Source organism: Diabrotica undecimpunctata, chromosome 2 (assembly GCF_040954645.1).
Source record: "Diabrotica undecimpunctata isolate CICGRU chromosome 2, icDiaUnde3, whole genome shotgun sequence".
NCBI classification, from domain to species: Eukaryota; Metazoa; Arthropoda; class Insecta; order Coleoptera; family Chrysomelidae; genus Diabrotica; species Diabrotica undecimpunctata.
The window spans coordinates 804,829-826,034 of record NC_092804.1 but is presented as its reverse complement, the minus strand read 5'-3'; the positions used below and the strand labels follow the sequence as shown (position 1 = coordinate 826,034).

At 33.4% G+C, this 21,206-nt stretch overlaps 1 protein-coding gene across 9 annotated transcripts in view; it reads left to right on the top strand.

Annotated features, from left to right (window-relative positions):
- Positions 1–20,136, top strand: part of Nhe2 (Na[+]/H[+] hydrogen exchanger 2) — a 78,877-nt gene extending 58,741 nt beyond the window's left edge. For 5 of the 9 annotated variants that reach the window (XM_072522002.1, XM_072522000.1, XM_072522001.1 and 2 more), the window contains 6 exons: positions 223–292; positions 1,912–2,013; positions 4,952–5,011; positions 5,978–6,139; positions 7,712–7,982; positions 8,188–20,136. In XM_072522002.1, the coding sequence (XP_072378103.1) occupies positions 223–292; positions 1,912–2,013; positions 4,952–5,011; positions 5,978–6,139; positions 7,712–7,982; positions 8,188–8,413 (891 nt within the window). In that variant the 3' untranslated portion in view covers positions 8,414–20,136. Of the gene's footprint in view, positions 1–222; positions 293–1,911; positions 2,014–4,951; positions 5,012–5,977; positions 6,140–7,711; positions 7,983–8,174 lie in introns of all 9 variants that reach the window. The other 4 variants (XM_072521998.1, XM_072521997.1, XM_072521996.1 and 1 more) reach the window with 4 other exon arrangements.
- Positions 20,137–21,206: the final 1,070 nt, after the last annotated feature.

The following is a 21,206-nucleotide window of genomic DNA, read 5'->3' as shown; positions in this document are numbered from 1 at the left end:
CTTTAATTATACCTTTGCAAAATAAATCACGAACTATTTGATCCTTCCATTTTTTTGGAAATTTTGAAAAAGATGGTTATTTAAGAATAATGGTGAACGGTTTTTTAAAGTTAAGAGGATCTTTATTACAGATTTAGTCATAAAAATGTGTAATTTTGGAAGTTTATGTTATAAATTTTAGATTTAGAATAAGTTTCGAATGAAATCATTATATTGTTTTAGGACGGAAAGCAAAACCACGTCAGTTTCCCAGAATTCCAGCAAAATGGAACGGCGAAGCAGTTCTGTTCGGGTAACTATTTCATTTTTTGTCAACTACACCTCACAAATTAAAATTTTGCACACCCCTAGCAATATGATTTTACTCGTAGTTGCCTTTTTGTTACAAAAAAGCTTTAAATCAGATCAAATTGTAAAGTTAAAGTCTTTGATAAACAAATATATAAATGAGTCAAATTTTTAAAATAAACTGACATAAATTGCCCAAAGTTTTATTGTTTTTATAAAAATCTATCGCATCTTATTTATTTATTTTTAAGTATTCTCCATTAGACGCCTTCCAGTGCCTAATTCATCTTGTTCCAGAGTTGTCAACTAAACACTTCAGACGTGGGTGAAGTGCTTGTTTATTTTACTTATTGATTTTTTAATGTTTACTGCTTTTACTTTTCGGTCTATTACTTACAAGAAGCTGCTATCAGCTTTTTTTGCCTCAACTGAATATGTAAGATTTGTTGTTTTTCTGTTATTTATTGTCGTTATTTTTGGTGCCCATATTTATCGTACCTTCAAAATAGTTATACTTTTGGAAAAAGTATTCTGTGTTTTCCTTACTTCCAGATATAATGATCCTTTGATTATGTTAGAACTTTATATCTATTGTCTATTTCCACTACCTGTTTTTCGTTTGCCATCTTCTGGTAGATATTTTCTTCGAATGTATTTCTGAATTAATTTGGAAAACATGTTTCAACCAGAAATAGAGAAGATAATAACGAAAACAACAGAAAAGACATTAGGAAAAATAAACAACGCAAACAGTACAGATTGGTTTGATACAGAATGAATGTAATTTATAAACCAGAAGAAAAGCTAAAATAGAAATGAATATTTGCAAAGAAAAAAGACAAAAAAAAACAAAAACCAGGAAGTAAAGCATGGAAAATCATATGATAAACAAAGAGATTTATAATTTTTACCAAGAAGTCAAAGTCAATAAAGCTAAGGGTCCCGTAATTGCCTTACCAAGAAAACTAGAGTGGTGGGCAGAATATTTTGAGAAACTGCTAAACGCAGAGGAAAATACCAAGAAAATACAATCACAAACCGGACCACGGGAAAGCGATACTGAGGCCGAAATAAACAAATTATTAGATCGGGAGATAGAGGAAATAATAAAGCAGCTGAAGAATCACAAGAGTTCAGGAGAAAACGGTATAACAACAGAAATATTCAAGGAAGGGGCTATTACTTAAACGACTAAGCAACCGAATAAAACGAATTTTGTTTTTAAAGTGCCTTTTTAATTGAGCTTGGCCATTAATATGGTAAATTTTTGTCTGTCCTCTGCTTGATACGTTATCTACTTGGCTTCCTCTTGTATGAATACACTATTTTATGTTACGCAGCCATGATTTTTACTTTCTCTCTGTACTTCTTTTTCCTTCCACATTTACTTATAAAAGTTAATTAAACTCTCTGTGCCGCATTAGATGTTATCCCTTCTGCTCTGTCATAAACTAAATGCTAAGTTCAAGTTTGCCGTCTTTGTTTAAATGTGAACACCTTCTTTTGTGCTTTCTATGTCAGATACATACTACTTAAATTCATACAAATACCAAATTCATACATAAAGAATGAGAAAACAAAAAAATTGGCGATATGACAAAATTCTATATTTTCATTCAATAGATTACATAACAGAAGTTCTCAATGAGGACGAAACAGAGCCTTCTTCAAAAACGACGAAAGAAGACTGGGATAGTCCCATTACCTTTACGGCAAAATCATCACGTGAGTATTTAAAAAATTGGCTAATTTTGCATGGAAAATCAAAAGTAATTTTCGCGTTTTACAAACAATTATTAATTAAAGAATATTGTACAGTGTAGGACGGTATTTTGTAGGGTTGTGACAGTATGGCAGAAAATATCCTTAGTTTTCAGAAGCTAAAAAATGTAAAAAAGCTTTTGAATATAATGTTTTGAGTATCAAAGGATCATGTAATATTAAAATTTTTCATAAATTTAATTAAAAAAGGTATGTTACTGTGAGCCTGACATTGTATGCCATAAGAGTTACTAGCTAAGCTATGGCCACAAAATATATTTTTTGGGCGTGGATATCACTGAGTAAATATCATTCAAATAAATACATTACACAGTTCAGTGGTTTTTTAATTTTAATTTTAAAATTGAAAAAAGGCCAAATTGTCTCAATAAAAGAGATGACGGCATACGGTTACCTTTGACTTGGAGACCTCTCATAAAGAAAATATCATCCGCTCCACACGTCAATCAGAATCCTACTGTCAGAAATGTTTGCGCCAAACCCCCAGCCCATCCCAGCGCCAATCACCGCGCCAATCCCCACGCTAATCCCCACGCCAACCTCCACCCAAACCACGTCACCATCGATGGTATAAACGAACCGTCCTCTATTCCCAGCACCAGTAATGCATTGGTTAGGGATCAGTGTAGAAGTATCTGGGGGTTCGGGAGACTGAGATCTCAGAAGTTATGAAGAGGATGTCGAAAGCTCAGCGCAATGATAATATACGAGTTTCAACTAAGAAGACTGTTAAGTTAAGTTTAATATTAATACCTGTAATAGTATTAATCTTAGCTCTAGGTTATAGACACATAGCTTATACGCATTTTCCGCGGTAGTAATTTGTGCTTTCTGTGGTTTTCCGGGTTTGACTCCGCGTTGAATAATTTTGGTTTTGAAGTCTACTTCAAGCATCAGCAAGAAGCGTTACGAAATTGGCAAGTTCGACCTTCGACACGTCGTTAAAATATTTAGCGCCTATCTATAAAATAAAACGATTACCAAAATTTCCTTTGTTAAGGAAATTTTGTGTTTTCCATAATATAATAATATGTATATGGATATTTGATCAAAATCTAAAAACCTTTTGCCAGACTGTACAACCATTCGAGAAAGCAATGTATGCCACGCTGTATCGTAAAATTGATAATTTTTTGCTTTTTGTGCAATTATTAAAATACACGGAAAATAAAAACTCTGACAGGAAAACACCTTAAATTTTTAGAAAAGGACTTAGAAATAAAGAAATATTATTAAACTTGTAGTCTTCATGCTTTATATTTGCAATAGGTATCTTCCCATTTGCTTTACTTATGAGTAATTTGGACTTAATTTAGTTATAGTAGAATAGTATGCTACACTTTTTGCTGTTAAATACAGAAACTTGTATGTAAGACACTTTTTAGTTATTAATAAAACGTATAGTCTAACAAGCCTATTTTTAGAGTCGTAGTAGTAGTATAGTAGATCGAGAAGATTACTTTTTTCCCATTCCCTAAATCGCGACCCCCGGTAGTAAATGCCAAACGTCACATTTCGTGTCAAAAGGTGACATTTTCACATCACAACGTTGCCTGTCACGTCAAAATGTCACAGGTTACGTCAAAATGTCATACGTCAAGTCAAAACGTCACGGTCACATTTTGACGAGATAACGTGAAGTTTTGACGTGACGAGTCACGTTTTGACGTGATGGGTGACGTTTTAACGTAAAAACTTGACGTTATGATGTAAAATGTGATAATTGACATTTGCAGCCGGGGGTTGGGGTTGAGATTTAGGGGATGGGCCAGAAGTAACGTTATCTATCTACTTATGATTTTTTCTCAGATTTTCTATGCCTTCATGTCCGTATTCGTGAAAAATTGTATTTGCTTCTATTTTGGATGTTGCGCTATCCTGATAGAAATTTTTGGTTCAAGGTTGTCCAATCTACTAGTTGATTTCTTTGTAGTAAGCTTTTCCTGTTCCATATTTTCTTTTTCTTGTCTAGAGTGATAAAGTGGCTCATTCAATACATATTCTCAAATTCTTCCATTCATCATCTATATTCGGTTTCGTAGATTGCTGTTCCAGATACAGATTTAAGTGTCTTTAGTAAAGTAAAAATCACACGAGACAATTCAAAGAAAAAAGAATATTTACTTTAAAATAAAGTTGCTATATTCAAAATTAATGAGGTACCTTTTTCACTTTTTCACCACGCACAACAATTACGACCAAGCATTTCTGCATTCATATAAAAAGGAATCATTTAAGCACAATTTCTTTGCCCCCTGTACTGAACTGAAACTGCGCTGCTAACTAAACTGACAATGTGAAAGGCCTAAAAGACTTGCTATAACTGAATATTCGTAGTCGCTTTTTATTATAGATAATCTTTATATTTGTAATCAAAATTCCCCTAATTTTTTCATGTATTTTTACATTTGCAAGATCAAGTGATCTACACATTCAAATGCTTTTTCGAATTCAACTTATATATTTTTTATTTAGTAACTAATGTCCTATTTCTATCTTTAAATTATCTTTTCTATGTATATTAAACAAATAATAAAATATAACGAGAAAGTAATTTCTGAACCATTTTAAATTAATAAAACTAAAAAATCTACTGAGCAACTTAATTACAGATACCTACAAAACGAAATACAAACAACGAAATACAAGACACATAACTATACGATTATATCACATGTCAAAACTTCCAAATTGACTAACTTAGAAACTTGGGAAAATCAAAGCATATTGGAAAAGTTTTACTAGAAGTTCTTTGTTGAATTTATATAGTTCAGATTTTCTTAGCGCGCGTATTTTTAATTTATAGTTACTTGAGCTTTTAAATGTAATGTGCAAAAACTTTTTTGTACATTTTCTAGTTGATAATTGTCATTTTTCTTAGTTACAGATGAAAGTGTTTATTCCGACAGCGCAAAAAGATCTTCAAAGGGATCTATAGACGGTAAGAGATGTTCCATAAGGTAAAATGTTTAAGACTATCTATTAGATATCGGATTAGAAGATATGATGAACTTCAAGAAAATATTTTGACAGACATGCCAAAAAATTGATATTTCTAGACCTTCAACCGTTAATTTTGCATAAATTATTGGGTAAAATTTAATTTCTTCTTCTTTAAGTGCCGTCTCCCGATCGGAGGTTGGATATCATCATCACTATCTTTACTCTATCTACTGCTGCTCTGAAGAGTTCTATAGAACTGCATTTAAACCAGTCCCTTAAATCCTTCAACCATGGCACTCTCCTTCTTCCTATACTCCTTCCTCCATCTATCTTTCCCTGTATTATCAGCCTTAGCAGTTCATATCGCTGTCCCCTCATTACGTGTCCCAGATATTGTAACTTTCTTATTTTTATTGTGTTTATTATTTCGCATTCTTTGACCATTTCTCGCAATACTTCGTGTTAGTTTTCTTCTGTGTCCATGACATTCTAAGCATCCACCACATTTCAAAGGACTGTAACTTATTTATGTATTCTTGCTTTAATATCCAGCTTTCAAGTCCATATTGCAGTATCGAAAATACGTAGCATCTCAGTGCTCTTACTTTCAGTTCTAATCTAAGGTCCTTGTTGCAGAGAATTGTTTTCATTTTTACAAACGCATTTCTTGCTATTTCTATCCTGGCTCTTATTTCGGTTGTTTGATCATTAAATTTAATTTAGCACAGCTCAAATTAAAACTTTATTTATGTTATTTTATAATATTGTGCTCATTCTACTTTAAAATATTGATTTGATACAATAAAAATAAAAATAATCAAAAACACCGTTTTTGCACCGTAAAATTGTGCTAAACAAAGAAATAGAAATAATTATGCTTCTTCGCCCTCTAATGTTTGGTTTAACCCGTTTATAAGTTAAATCAACATAAATATAAAAAAATAAAACCATATCTGTTTGCTAGCAGGCGATTTCATGAGAGTGTCTACACCAACGGCGACGGAGATGATGCTTCCCTGGAAACGGGAAGAGGAGGGATGCGTCCCTATTCTGCAAAGCGAGTTCCCTGGATGGGCATCCAATAAAGAATACCTTGCCTATAATTCACCCTCGGCCACCTTTTTAGGTAAGTTGAAAATATTTAAATTGCTTCAGAAAACTGACTTCGCAACGATAAAATTTTTTATGTATTTTTTTTTATTTTAGGTTTGTTTTTAGGTTATTAAGTATTTATTTATATGTTAGGTGTTAACTAAAATACAAGTATTAACATACTACTCGTACGTTTCTTTTTCTCTATGCCATACGATGCCTCGTCCATCGTACTTATTAGTAGACCGCCAGAAGGCCTTCCGGCATTACAAAATGTCTTATTTTGTCCTTCTGGCAGGACACCTTTAAAAAAGTATGTATATATATTATATATACATATTTTGCTCGTTGATGATACTCGCATAAGGACAAAAGTGGTACCATTGGATTGGTCAAGAAATTTTTTCTATCTAATACGCTAATTTCGACTTTCTAGCAAAGAATATAGACGCATATGCGTCTATATTCGTTGTTTCTAGCACGAACATCATGCGTAATGATAAATACCGACTTCTGCAGTTGATTCTACAAGGCAAGACTTCTACAGTTGATTCTACAACTCTAAATTGAGGGTAAGAAAGGCCCTGGAGGTAGACGTATATCCTGGCTGACCAATCTTAGAAAGTGGACTGGTCTAACGTCAACTGATCTATTTAGAGCTGCTGTTAATAGAATAAGATGGGTCAATGTGATCGCCAACATCTCTAGAAGATAGGCACATTTAAAAGAAGAAGCATCGGTATTAATGAAGTTATGGCAGTTGATGTATTTTAGAGCAGGAGTACGTATCTATCATAGGCGTAACCACTTAGACTATGCGTAGTAGTTTAGCGGAAACATGAATTTTAAGTGACCATGTTTAAGCCCAACACGACAGCTATGATTCAACCAATGGACCAGAATGTCATCCAGAACACAAAACTGCGCTATCGAAAAACTTTACTCTCCAACATTCTTCCTGACGAGCAAAGTGGAGCGGATCTGGAAGTAGCATTGAAGAAAGTTAATCTCAAGGATGTAGTTTTCAATTTGGCAAATTGTTGGTCATCCATTTCACAACGTTTGATTCAGCTTTCTTGGAAAACCTTGAGCTCAAACTTAGTGGCTGTTAACGACTCTTCATTTGACAACCAAGAAATGCTCATAAATAAAGAAATTGTAAGGGCCATTCAAAATGAAGAAACGGAAGAGGAGGATGTCAATGATGAACCACCTGCTTCAAAAACTTCTGCTGTTGAAGCTGCTAAAACCCTGAACACGGTCATCAGTTGGGCAGAAGACAACTTCGACAGCAGCGATGAGATCATAATGCTGAGGTATATAAGAGACAGAGCGTTTAATCAGCACGTCGAATCTGGCGTTCAGAAAAAAAATACAGATTTTTTTACTGCTCCCCATTGAAATTTATATAGCTAATATGTATTTATTAAATATATTGTTTATATATTTGTATATAATAATATTTTATTAATATACATAAAGCATTTCTTCTCCCAATAAAAAAAGTCATAGGTAATCCGAACGATGCGATCATCCGAACAACCCGTTTCCCCGATTTCGTTCGGATTAACGCTACCGTACTGTAATATTTTTATTACTTTTATAGGTGGTCTAGAAAATCCGCGCTCATCAGTCATAGGCCTCTTTCGACGTGAGAGCATCGGCTCTGAGCAATCCTGCAGCGCCGAATCTACTCCTCAAAAGGAAAGAAGGAATTCGTCAGGACGAAGTACGTCTCTTCTCGTAGACGATAGCGAAAAAGAGTCGGATCCGTTAGGTGTGTTACAGAAACCGCTGATGCCGATATCTCCTCTTCCTCAACCTCCCGGACAGAGACGACAGGCTAGAAGAGGATCGATGATGGAGTTGAATAGTGGGTAAGTTTGATTTGAATACTCATCCATTTTATTTAATTTTTCTACAGATAAATTTCCTGATGTATGTATGATGTATGTTTCTTCTTCTACTTTTTATGATTTACGAAGTAATTTTGCCCACAAAATTTATGAAACAATCATCCGTTTTTATCGCACAAAACTAAAAATGAAATTGTTTTTTTTTTCTAACAGGACTCTTTTTTAGATCCATCACTAGGGACATAATTCCCGAAGAAGCTTATGGAACGTCGTCGTTGCGAAGGCCTTCCTGGGTTAACTCCAATACAGCCCAACGGCGATCGAGCTTCACTAGGCAACCGACGACCTTGGGAGCATCCCTAATGACCACAGTTTCGTCCCCGTCGCCGACACCTTCAGACGACTCGACCGACGACGCCGATATTGACTGTTTGATGAAAGCTGGGTCCTAGGGCTTATTTATTTAAATATTAGCGACTGAAAGATTATTGTGATTGAACTAGATTGGGTACATAGCTTAATTGGAAGATTTAGGTTTCGTTATTGGATACTAAACTCCCTTTTGTGCATAACGAAGGTAGTAATGCTAGAGTTACTAAAGCAAATATAATAGTAACTCTGCATGCTAAATTTAATTATAAAACGTTATAGTAGATTAATTTACCAGCCGTTCAACAAATTCGAAGTAAGAATTTTGCCATATAAAAATGAACTAAGGTCTACTTTGTTTATCTTTCCCGATCTTTAGCTGTCGATAGTCGCTGATGGGTATGGGTTATGGAAAATTTAAGTGAACTTATTTTGTCTTGAATATTTGCAAGCTTTTCAAGAACATTGCTCAGAAAATATTATGTAAAATGATGATTGTTAAAGAAATTGTCAAAATTCACCTTTAAAAAAAAGTCTGAAAAATGTTTATGGTATAGTACCGAGCGCCCTGACTTATATATTTCACAGCCCAGATATATAGAACGTTCAACTCGTTCTCGCAGCTCTGTTCGTCTCCCTCTCCGTGGTTTTGGATTTCAATACCATTTAAACTGTTTTATCTAAGAGATTTTGTCCTACTAACCTTAAAACTTTCGCTATTATTTACCACTATTTCCTTCAGAATATTGTCAGATGGTTGAGGACAACGTCTTTGGTACCATAATCTCGACACGTACAACTCTCTCTTCAAATGCTTTCTTGATTTGCAGATTTGCTTGTTCTGTACAATCGTTGGCCATTGCAATAGCTTCAAATTGTCTAAGATTAACGGAGCAAGAAGACTTTTTATCAAACGATGGCTGTATGTTGAATTACATAAGGCAGGGCTTACCAAACTCTGCGTCGCTGCGTTGTCCCAGAGGCATCGCGTGTCAGCGCGATTATTTGATTTTAAATGAGTATAAAATATATGTATTAATAAATAAATCAAATAAAAAATATAACATCAAGTCGATAGACCCTTGAATTATCCGAAATTATTCAAAAAATTGTTGGTCCGATGGTCCACGAAATTATCCGAAAATCAGATAATTATCTGGACATTGGCAACACTGGAGTCGAGTGAGCGCCGGGCGCATTCTGTTTCGCCGGTCGGCTCCTCTCCTTCGTGTTCCCTACTATCGCGCGTGTTATGTCGTTTAGTCAAGCTTTTGTTTTGTTTTTTGTTGTTTGCCACAGTGTTGGTTGCTGAAAGTATGCTTCCTAATAAACTAAAACGGCATTTGGAATCAACTCACAGTCATCAAGGTTAACAAGAGACTTTTTTGTAAGAAAATTGCGAGAGCTAAAACATCAGATCACGGCTTTGGTTTCAAGAGCATCAATTCCTGTCCAAGCATTGCTCGCCTCCTACATGGTAGCTTACCGTGTAGCAAAATGTAAAACACTACATAGGATCGCTGAGGAACTGATCTCACCTGCAGCGGTTGATATGGTAACAGTGATGATAGGAGAATCGGCAGCTAAAAAAATAAAAAATGTACCTCTTCCAAACAATACGGTTAGTATTGTTTGAATGCCGTATTCACGACATGACAGAAAATATTAATGAGCAAATTGTGGGGAAATTTTCAGGCTTATTTGCCATTCAGCTAGACGAGGCGACTGATGATGATACTCAATTGGTACGGTAGATACAAGAAAAAAATATGTGAGGATTTGTTATTTTGCAGAAAAATATGTGAAAGTTGTAAAGCTACTGATTTATTCGAGATTTTAAAGTCATATATGACTGAAAATATTATTAACTGGGATAACTGTATAGGCGTGTATACGGATGGTGCCCGAGCGATGTCTGGACAGTATGGAGGACTACAAGCTCTCATCAAAAGCAGGACTCCAAGAGTAAAATGGACACATTGTGTCAAACATAGAGAGGCCTTAGTAGCAAAGAACGTTACACCTGAATTAAGTGTTGTGATGGATAGCATTATTAAAGTGGTGAACTACATTAAAACACGACCCGTGAAACAAGAATTTTCCATAAACTTTGTGAAGAAATTGGGGCCGAGCAAACCTCTTTAATTTATTGTTGCATTTCTTGTTGGCTGTCCAAAGGCAACGTACTCGCACGTGTATACGAATTAAGAAACGAATTTTACACGTGTTATCATTGGGGGAACACTTTGAGAAATATGTTCCCGAAGATATAGAACAATATGACTGGGCCAGAAACCCTCTCCTGTCATCCACGCCATCGACACTTTCAACAGAGGAAGAAGAACAACAGACAGATATGTCCTACGATTCCAGCCTAAAGCTTTAATACGATAAGGACAAACGGTTTGAATTTTGGAGTTCACTTTCTCATAAATATCATGCCATGAGCACTGCTGCATTAAAGGTTTTGTTACCATTTGCGACTTCGTACTTGTGCGAAACGGGCTTTTCTGCAGTTGCAGTAATTAAAAATAAGTACAGGTCAACCATAAACTCAGAAAAAGGAATAAGAGTAGCAATTTCCAAACTGGAGACCCGGTTTCATAAGCTGTGCTCAAAAAAGCAAGCCCTCATCCCTCACATTAACTAGCCAGTTACATAAATAAATATCCTTTATCATGTTTGTGCCTATGTTTTGATTTCATTATTAATGTCTTGGGAAGTCCTGACATAAGGTGTTCCGATTCTATTTGTGTCCATTTTTCTTTCACCTTAGGATCTGGGCTTACCAAGTCTCGTTCTATTTTATTTGGTGATATATTTGTCGTTGAAGTCCCAATAGTTATCATAATTTATATATGATTTGTTTCCTCTTCTGGGCCAGGTACAGTTTTCTGCATTTCTTTTAATGTTTCTTTCGTTATTGTAGGAGATTCTTCTTTTAGAAACTTAGGTTTTGCTAGGAAACGCTACAATTTTTTTGGAAGTTACAATCTCCATCACTGCTTCGTCAGCTATATCTGGTTTATCTCCATTGTTGATAAGTAGTCGTTTCGGTTGTTCTTCTTAAAACCACCGGAATTTTCATGCCATTCCTCAAACTGTTGATGTAACTACTTTACGGTAAGATGTTTTAGTTGCACGATTGATCAGTATCAGTATTCACGAATTTTGAAATGTTTTAAATAGTCTGTACTGAAAACCGAATAAATTACGAACTGAATTTTTTATAAAGTCGCAAAGAGACTTCAAAAGATTAATATTACAATTTCTATATTACAATTTAACTTTAGTTTATAAATTATTCAAATGAATATCCCACTTCTGACACCATGTTTGCCTCGTGGTGACTTATTGTGACGTAAAGATTGTCCTGCGCTGTGAATTGTATTAGTCAGGACGCTTGTTACAAGTTTTACATTATGCATAGAGAAAACGAAGATTATTAAATTTGGATCCAATAACGAAATTTAAACAGAATAATTCTTGGGTAATGAAAATACGATTAAGTACAGATAAGAAAATATTTTGTTAACGTCCACTCCATGATAGTTTGCTCATGCTAAAAATTCATCTGTTAAAAGAATGATTCGTCTATCTTGTTTGCCTAAAGCTAACAATCTTGATTTCTTATTGATAATGTTTATGTGTGGCAATTTTTGAATTACCAATAACATTTTAACCGATAACGAAAAACGAAATTTACTTCACTATGTCATTTTTTTTTATTTTATATATACATGAAAAAATAATCAAAAGTCTCAGTTTTAGTAGTTTTCTTTAAACTGGAAAACCCGTTGCGTTGGGAAGGTAGCAACATTTTTGAGAACTCTCGATAAATATTGGCATTTATTAACACACACATTTAAAAAATTATATGCGAGAACCACGTGAAAAGATCTGCACGTAATTGTTTGACTGTTGACTGAAGGTCATTAAGTTCCAGTTTACTGGTTACTCTTAAAATTCTGGTGTACGTTTTAAAAAATTAATGGTCAGTTTTAATTTTCAGTTTTTCTATTTTTTATGGTATTTTTCAGTGTCAGACCCTTTTACAAATTACAATACATATGATTGTATTATTTGCGTAGTATTAAGACAACCATTAGTTGTTTAGTTAGTATACTTCAACAAGATAGACAAATCCCAGCACATTTGCGAATTTAGCGTTAAAAAGACAATATAAGAATCGATATTCTGTTGATAAATTGTTATTCGTAGTCAATAGGTGTAGTACATTCGCTAGATTTACTTCTATTTTGAAATGTTTTGAAAGTTATTGTATTCCATTTGTACTATTTGACGTTTGTATAATTCTAATGACCTATTGCCCGCACATCTTGTTCGACGTGTTTTTCTAAATGCATTTTTTTTTTTTTCATATCTTCATCCGTCTATCTATTATGAAAACTATTTTTACACCTAACTGTTATTTGTTTTTATTTTTATAAATTTATCCGTTCTATTATGTTTTTCTATTATTTCTTAACTACTTTTTATGTATATCTGAGCGACTTATTTGTATTGTGATATGTCATGTAGTGTTTACTATGTAAAAATTGTCAATAAACATATATATCGCCTAGACATCATACTGAGCACTTGTATCTTAGGAATATGCTCTAACTACTCATTCCCTGACATTATTCAACCCAATTTAGTATTTTGGTGAGCAAACTATCCTTCCTTCGATTTACTCCGTCCAGTAATATCAAACTATATTCTTTGGCTAATAATAGAAGAATTATTGAGTCTGTTTTATTAAAATTTGTATCCGCTAAAACTATGTTCCTATGGTTCCTTTCTTTTATTTGTAACTCCTTCTCTTGTAGATTCTTTGTTATTCGTCATAGCACAAGTGCTTCGGTCTTTATTTTAAATTCATTTTTGAACATGATTCCCAAAAATTTTTCATATTCCTGTTTGTTCTTTCCTGCTCTATATCCTGCATTTTTTCGTCTGCTTATCTTTTATTTTGCCTTATCACTTTTTTAGCATTCTTTTTTAATGTTTCATATTCTTCTCTGTCTTACTCTTCATCTGAATCTTTATAGCCTCTCTAAATATTTGGAGAAACTAGAGCAACGACTTAATAAGCACCAGTGTTTCGTTAAATAAGGTTTCATAGTTGTCTAGTATGATTAAGCAGTGGACAACACAATTTTTAGCAATGTAGAGGATATATGAACATCTTTAGATTATAGAGAAAGAAATAGAGACCTCAATAATCAGTGAATTGACAAAAAAAGTAACAAACAACATATCATCTTACTTGGGAATACTTTTAAAGTAAAATATTTGCCACTTGAATCACTCCCCCACTTTAATAAATCGAATTGAAACTAAATCTAGTGGATGTATTTAACCGACCGTTTAATCCGTTGTTTCTGATTTCACAATTTTCTATCGTGGATGAACAGCACCAAAAATGATATCAAAATAAGATGTTTGAGGTAACTTAGTATCGACCTAAAGTATCTAAGTACTTATAGCAAGTTTTTTCGAATTTCTTTCGTTTGAGTCTGGTACGTTTACATTAAATCGTAATTTTCGCGATGTTCATTTAGTATCTTTGACATTATTCTTATATAGTCTAAGATTTAACCACATGATTACTATGTAGTTTAATTTTTTCAAATAGAAATTCTTGTTAGCAATTCATTTGATCCATTTTTTGCAATATTGATCAAAATAGACTATTTATTTGATCATTTTAAAAGAAAAAATACTTTGTATATTTCACACTTCGTCGTTTAAATTGTGAAATAAAAGAGTAAAGCAGAAATAAAAAGCTGAATGAAGTTGATAATGCTATAGCATTATCTTTATTTGTTTTTCTATTCTGAACCTGTTTCTTTAATATAGCATAATAAATAATAAATAGTTTACGCATAGTCTTTAATCATTTTTCCCATTGAGTAAACGATAATTTATATTTTGAATAGCATAACCTTTTATTTTATTCCAAGCACCTGTTCTATTAATTTTCCAAGATCACCTGAACTACGACTATTTTGTAAGGTAATTTACAAAGATAGTGCCTTGATTTATGCATAATTTTAGTAGGCCGTAGATCAAGCAATAAACAAAGCGGGAGTTTAACCCTCTACTGCATGAATTATTGCAAACATGATATAAAAATATTTTTAAGTATTGTGATTTTTATTAAGGCTAATTACTATTTAAATGGGAATAAGCCACAATTAAAGGTTAAAATACGTTTATTGACGTTTCAATTTCCACTTCGGAAATCGTTCTCAAAATACTAAGGCATATAAAAGGCATTAGTAAATATAAAATAACTGTTTAGTCCTATATATAAAAGTTTTTTGTAAACCCATGTATGATTCCCTATGCAATAACTACAAACTGGAATATTTTTTGAAAATCCATGGTTTCGCATGCATTATACGAACATATTTTAATAAAATGTTAACATATAAAAATACATATTAGTTACGAAATTTTGATAGAAAATTCCTTTTTTCACTACAATATAAAAATACACTTTTTACATTTGGTGTACGTTTTTTTTGTACATATTTGACACTGTCGGCGATATTTTTGCCATTCTGGCATGTGCCCAATATTGTCCGTACAGAATTTAACGGTATCACTTGATATCTTGCAGGAGTTTTTCTTGTTCTTTTTGTTGGTGTTGGGGTTGTTCCATTGGTTAACACAGATGGAGTTCCTTGACGACTAGACGTTGGAGTTCCGTGATGACTAGACCTTGAAGTATCATTTTGTCCTACTGGACGACCTCTCTTTCTTCCCAGTGACTTCCCAGATCTACATAAATGTTCAGAAACGACTTAAAGTCAAATAATGGCATATAGCAACTTTTTTCAATTTTTCTACGCCAGAGTATCTATGCGTTCACAACACATAGATCCAACATATGAAAAAAAAATCGTTTATACCATTTTCTTGATATTAGATGGATTTTGTAAAGCCCCAGTATCGAGTCTAAAAGGTCCACTCCTTCCATCAGCTGATTATAAACTTCAACAACTTGAAGGCATGGAATCTACGTTTGTGGTTCTAGGTTCACTACCGATGTAAGTTGATAACATATTTACTGGCTTATGATCGAACCAAGTTATTAGACTTATGTTTATGTCTTCAACAAAGGCAACTTTTTCCACAATGAAACCACGTTCTTTTTTCTTTAGTTTTTTTCCGGATAGTATTTCCGAATTTGGAACACGGTTTAATCAAACTCCGTACCTAAAGGCAACAGTCCATTTTTTGCAAGATAAATTTGTAAGTTGGTACAAGAGTTTGATTTTTTATGAACCCACTACAGCAGCTGCTGGTGAGTAGCAGGAAGTAACGAATGACTGTGTCGACGATGAGCGCTGTGACTTCCATTTAAAAAACTATTTGTTGCATTAACTACCTAATATGACAATCTTTGTCACTTAGGTAAGGCCTATATTATTATTTTACAAAAATAGAAATTCATTCAGAAAACCATTGTTCCTTTACTTTATTTACATGCAAATCATTTTATGTCCACAACATTTTACATGCAAAACGACTTCTTTCCACGTTCGTGCAATAGGTCTTATTTTTAAACTATTTTTTAGCTACCCTAACTGAAATAAGTGTTTTTATCTCATGTTTGGAACCGATACTATTGCATAACATTGATTAGAACTCATTATCCTTTTTCAGAACAAAGCTACAAATTTTTCGCCCTCCCTGAAAAATTACTATTTGTGACTGAAGTTGTTTGCATTTTACCTCCTAATATATGGTTTGATAATAAATGACATAATAAAGCTAGATAATAAAGTGAAATTTGATGTAGAAAAATATTTATACAATAAAAAATAATACTTACTTTCTCCAAAAAATTTTATCCAACAAAAAAATTCACCATTTCTATTGGTATTGTGGTATTGTGAAACCATGAAAGGTTTCGTATGTGGTAGAGGGTTAAGACGAAAAGGCTCTAGCTTTGAACTTTTAAAAGGGCCGTACTAAGACCAAGGACCGTATGAATTTTATACGAGATATCCCGATTTAGTAAGAGCATTAGAGTTATAAAACCATTACCAATTTTTATAAAAAAAGTCTCGGAAGATTGATATTTGAAATTCAGTTTACTTCAACCTAATTTTTTTTGTTATTTTTACGCGTAATACCGATGGTTTTTATTATTATCATATATGTTATAAATATCTTGAAGAGATGAGATTTTTTTTTCAAGAATGACCTCCGAAACAAAAAGGTAATGGTGCAATCTAAGTGGTTCAAAAACATTGAATAAGAAAAGCTTGTCTCCCCTCTTTTTTTTGTATTTATTGCTATTTTGCAGCAAGGGTAATAAATTTAAACATTTTTTGCTATTTTACTTTATTACGACTTTGCTCCAAAATTGTTTTAAAGTTCTAAGCGAGAAAAGTAGAAAAAAATCGATGTTTTTAGTAATTTTTAAATATTTTAATTTTTTTATTAATGTTCTCGACCTATTTGAGAACGAGGATAAATAAATTATTATTACTGAAGTTACCACCTATTTATTGCTGTAAAAATCCGAATGCCACTTCTCACGTCCTCCTCAAAACAAATCCCCCCAGGTCTATTTACTTCCGTTGCTTAACTAGCTCCTCAAATCTAATGATATTAATAAACAAATATTCTTTAATAAAGCTCATGTTGATTGACACTGGCTGAAAGACAATTTCGAAGCCAAGAGGAAAAAAAAACAAATAATCATACTATCTAAAAAAGGATTCGAAAGGTTTTGTTCTTTGATAAAAAAAATCTGGAAATGAAGTAATCATGTGGTCAAATCTAGCTCGAATAGAAATAGAGTAACTATTTATAAAGACTATTGAGTTACCAGTTTGCTTTGTTCTAGGCAATACGTTACGTTTGTAGGTTCATGGAACACTTAAACTAAATAGGTTATTATTTAGAAAACGCCATAATGTTCTAACTGAATCATTACATTAAAAATGCGTAAATATTTATTTTGCTTTTGTATGGACAGCAATTTTATTTTGATGTAAAGTTTTCATAAATTAGAGAGACCTTTATATCATCATAATGCCACTGGCAATCTTTTTTTCGTTGGTTACAGTATTAATTGAAATTATTAGGTTTTTCTATGACCGTCAAGGACTGGATTGTTATGAAATTCAAAAGGGATCGTTTTCTCTCGTTAATTTTACTACATGAATACCTGAAAGATCTTTTCTTCTTCTAGAATCTAGAACGCATCAGGAAGTCTTTTATATATTTAGAAAATTACTTGATCAGGTTCGAAACGTCCTGTCCCAGTTATTTAATATGTTGGTGTACAATTATCCTATAGAAACAAATAATGTTCCGAGACATAATCCTGTTTCTATGAGCATTATGGTTTTAAAGTCTACCAGTAGGGTGCTAACCTGGTTAACTCCGCAGAAATAGGAAGCGATCATAAATTGGTATTGTGCAAAATCCGAATGAAAACACATATATGTGATAACAAAACACCAGAATATATCACAAAGATAAAAGTCAAAAGCTTACAGGATGACTCCACAAGATACCTATTCCAAAAAAGAATAACCGAAAAAATAAATATATCACAGAAAGTGATGGAGTCGAAGAAAGCTGGGCAAAAATTAAGTCTAATATCTTAGCCTCGTCCAAGGAAGTTCTTGGTGAAAAAAATATAAATGAAAAATGTAAATCAAAGAAAAAAGCTTACCTGAAATACATGTCAATCAAAACACAAGAGGCATACCATAATTACAAGACAATTAGAAACGAAACACATGCACTTGTAAGAAAAATAAAAAATGATCACTGGGACCGATTTTCAAAAGAAATGGAACATGATCTTTACGGTCTTCAAAAGGAAATATGGCGCTTCATAAGAGGTCAAAGAACTACCTAAAAACTACCTAAAAAAGTTATATGCAGAGGAAGAACAAACGACGCTAGAACCGGAAACACCATCATTACCACAAATGAAAAACATAATATAAATGCACAGGAAGTTCGGAAAATACTTGAAAACCTAAAAAATAGAAAAGCAGCAGATAAAGACGGGATACCAAACGAGTTACTAAAATCTTGTGGAGCAACAATCACAGAACAATTAACAACATTAATTAATAAAATTATAAAACACAATAAAATACCGGAAAAATGGAGAACGAGCAAACTAATTCTGCTATTCAAAAAAGGAGATAGAAAACAGTCACAAAACTACAGAGGTATAAACTTGTTAAATACTACGCTAAAACTTACAACTAAAATTTATTAAATTTACTAAATTAAAAAAAAAAGTACTAATAAATCAGAGGATAAGTTTAGCAGATGAACAACAGGGTTTTCGTAGTGGAAGATCGTGTACAGATGCAATATTCGTTATAAAGCAAATCACTGAGAAATCACTAGAGTATATTCGACCAGCATTTGAGACTCAAAGATGTAATCCATAAAGAGAATTCCAGTATGGAATGTAATGGAGAAATACTCAACATCATAATGCAAATGATACAGTTGTGTTTGCTACAAAAACAAGGGAGAAAGGGCTACAAATATTAATGAGTCGCATGACAGAAGTAAGTCAACTATTCGGACGAGGTCTGAATATAAAAATACAGAAATAAAGGAAGGGAAAATGGTTTGGATTCAATATGCCGACCGCAGATCTGTTTCGAGCAGTTCAAAATTTTCATGATGATCGCCAACATCCGGAAATCACCTCAAGAAGAAGATACATGTCTCGTATGTGTGAAGGAGAATTGTAGTTTCCGTGGTACCACGTTTTCTTCCCAGTATTTAAAGGATTTATTTCTCGATTTAAGTAAATACTTATTAAGTTACTCAGAAATAGACAACTTTTATTACATTTCTAACATGTTTTTTTGGTTGAATAATATTAACACATCAAAAAATTCAACAAATGTCCTGAAAAAGCTTTTCACTGTTTGGAGATCGTTCCTCGAGATAACGTCTTTGTTCTTATTCCTCGTGGGTGAGAAGCAAAAGAGGGAGTACCCTACAACGAAGTCAGTTAGTTACTAAAGCTTTTCTGCTGCTGGATTGTCTAATTTATCTCTGGGAAACTCTCTTTAAGGTCACTCTTTTGCCTCTTCGGGCAGTGTTTTGTCGTTATGTTACTTGAGTTTTTCTACCGCCGGTTCTGAATGGTTATGAGAATCTGAAGTTTCTCTTACTTACGGATAAGCTAGGAAGAGTAAGAAAGAGAGAATATGAAGATGTAAAAACGGTTCTTTTAACTGTTTTTTCTTTTATTTACTTACTGTTTGTTTTTCTGAAACTCAGTTGAGGGCAGTTGTGGTTGTTTTACCTCTCCATGGACAGCCATAATTATGTATTGTGATTGAGATCAACAATTCGGTAGGCACTCGAGGGAGTTTTTTTTTGGATGTATCATGCACGTACTACAACTACATGTTTTATTTTTAAATTTTTATTGTTATGTTGGAATATTTCATTCCAAAATTCGACACATAAATCATCAAACTAAAAAATACTTTCAGTGATATTCCTCCCATTATTTATATATTCTCGTATAATGTTTTCATTGGCAAATGGATACTTTAACATAAACAGATAAATACTGAGATTCCATACTGTGGTAAAACTAGAAAAAAACTACAACATACAAAAAAATAATAAAATGTTAAGTTGTCCTAAAGATATTAATGCGTTTTTTTTGAGAATATAAAATATTAGTGTTCTTAATGTAATGATCCACAAATAGACATAGAACTTTCTTTAACACAATTACCATGTTTACGTAAAATGTAAAATAAAATAATTATAATTACATGTTTTGTTTGATTTTAAAAATTCCAAGAAGACCAAAATGTAACTTTTTGTCATATTTTTATTGTGTCTTTCTTTATTCCATAGAAGAAGCAAAGAATATATGTCCATATACAAGGCGATAGGACATTTGAATAGGGCGATTTGGTCACGGTTATTATACTTCAAAACATTCCTGAAGGGAGCGACTGCATACACTCAAACCGTGGCCGTCGGTTTAAAAACATATCATGAAAGATATAGTTAGGGGGAAGTGGGAAACGAGTACGAACAGAGCTATTTAACTTCCACGCTTAATAACATTTCGAATTGTGGATTTTAATATTGGTCCACAAAAACCCTTCCCGCAAAACACGAAGAAAGAAAAGCTACTAAAAACGACGACACGCCCCCTCACGCCGAAACCAGTGGAGGGGAGGCGAGTAGAAAATATAAATATGGCCTCCGCAGTACAACGTGGCGTCAGTTTCAGCTTACACGCGAAGCAGTAACATCTCCAGAAGATGCCAACCCCTAGTTGGCGAAACGTCGAGAACTAATCTCAGAAGACAACGGCCTAACAGCCCGAACAAACAGTTTAACAAGTTAGAGTGAAGGATAATGAGGACCTAACAGCTTTTTCAAAAACCACATTTCGTAAGCTACTAAATGAAATGGGTTTTGAATATGGTAAAAGAGTTCGAGATTCGATAATGATGGAAAGAAATAGATCCATATCTTGGAGACACAAGTACCTCAGGCAATTAAAAACATTGAGGAAAAAGGATAATGTAAACCTTGTTTATACCGATGAGTCTTGGACTGACGTCGGTGCTTCAGTCAAAAAGGAATGGAGGGACACAATCCAGAAACCACGAAATGCCTTCATAAAAGGGAGGTCCTCGGTTTGTTATATGCAGAATGGTTTGAGAAGACGTTAACTCCAAACTTGCCGAAAGCCAGAGAAACCGTTGTCGTTTTACAACAACTGCGGAAAAATATGGAGTTAAAATTTTGAGACTGCCGCCTTACCATTGCGAGCTGAACCCGATTGAGATAGTGTGGAGTCAAGTGAAAAGGTATGTGGCTTCA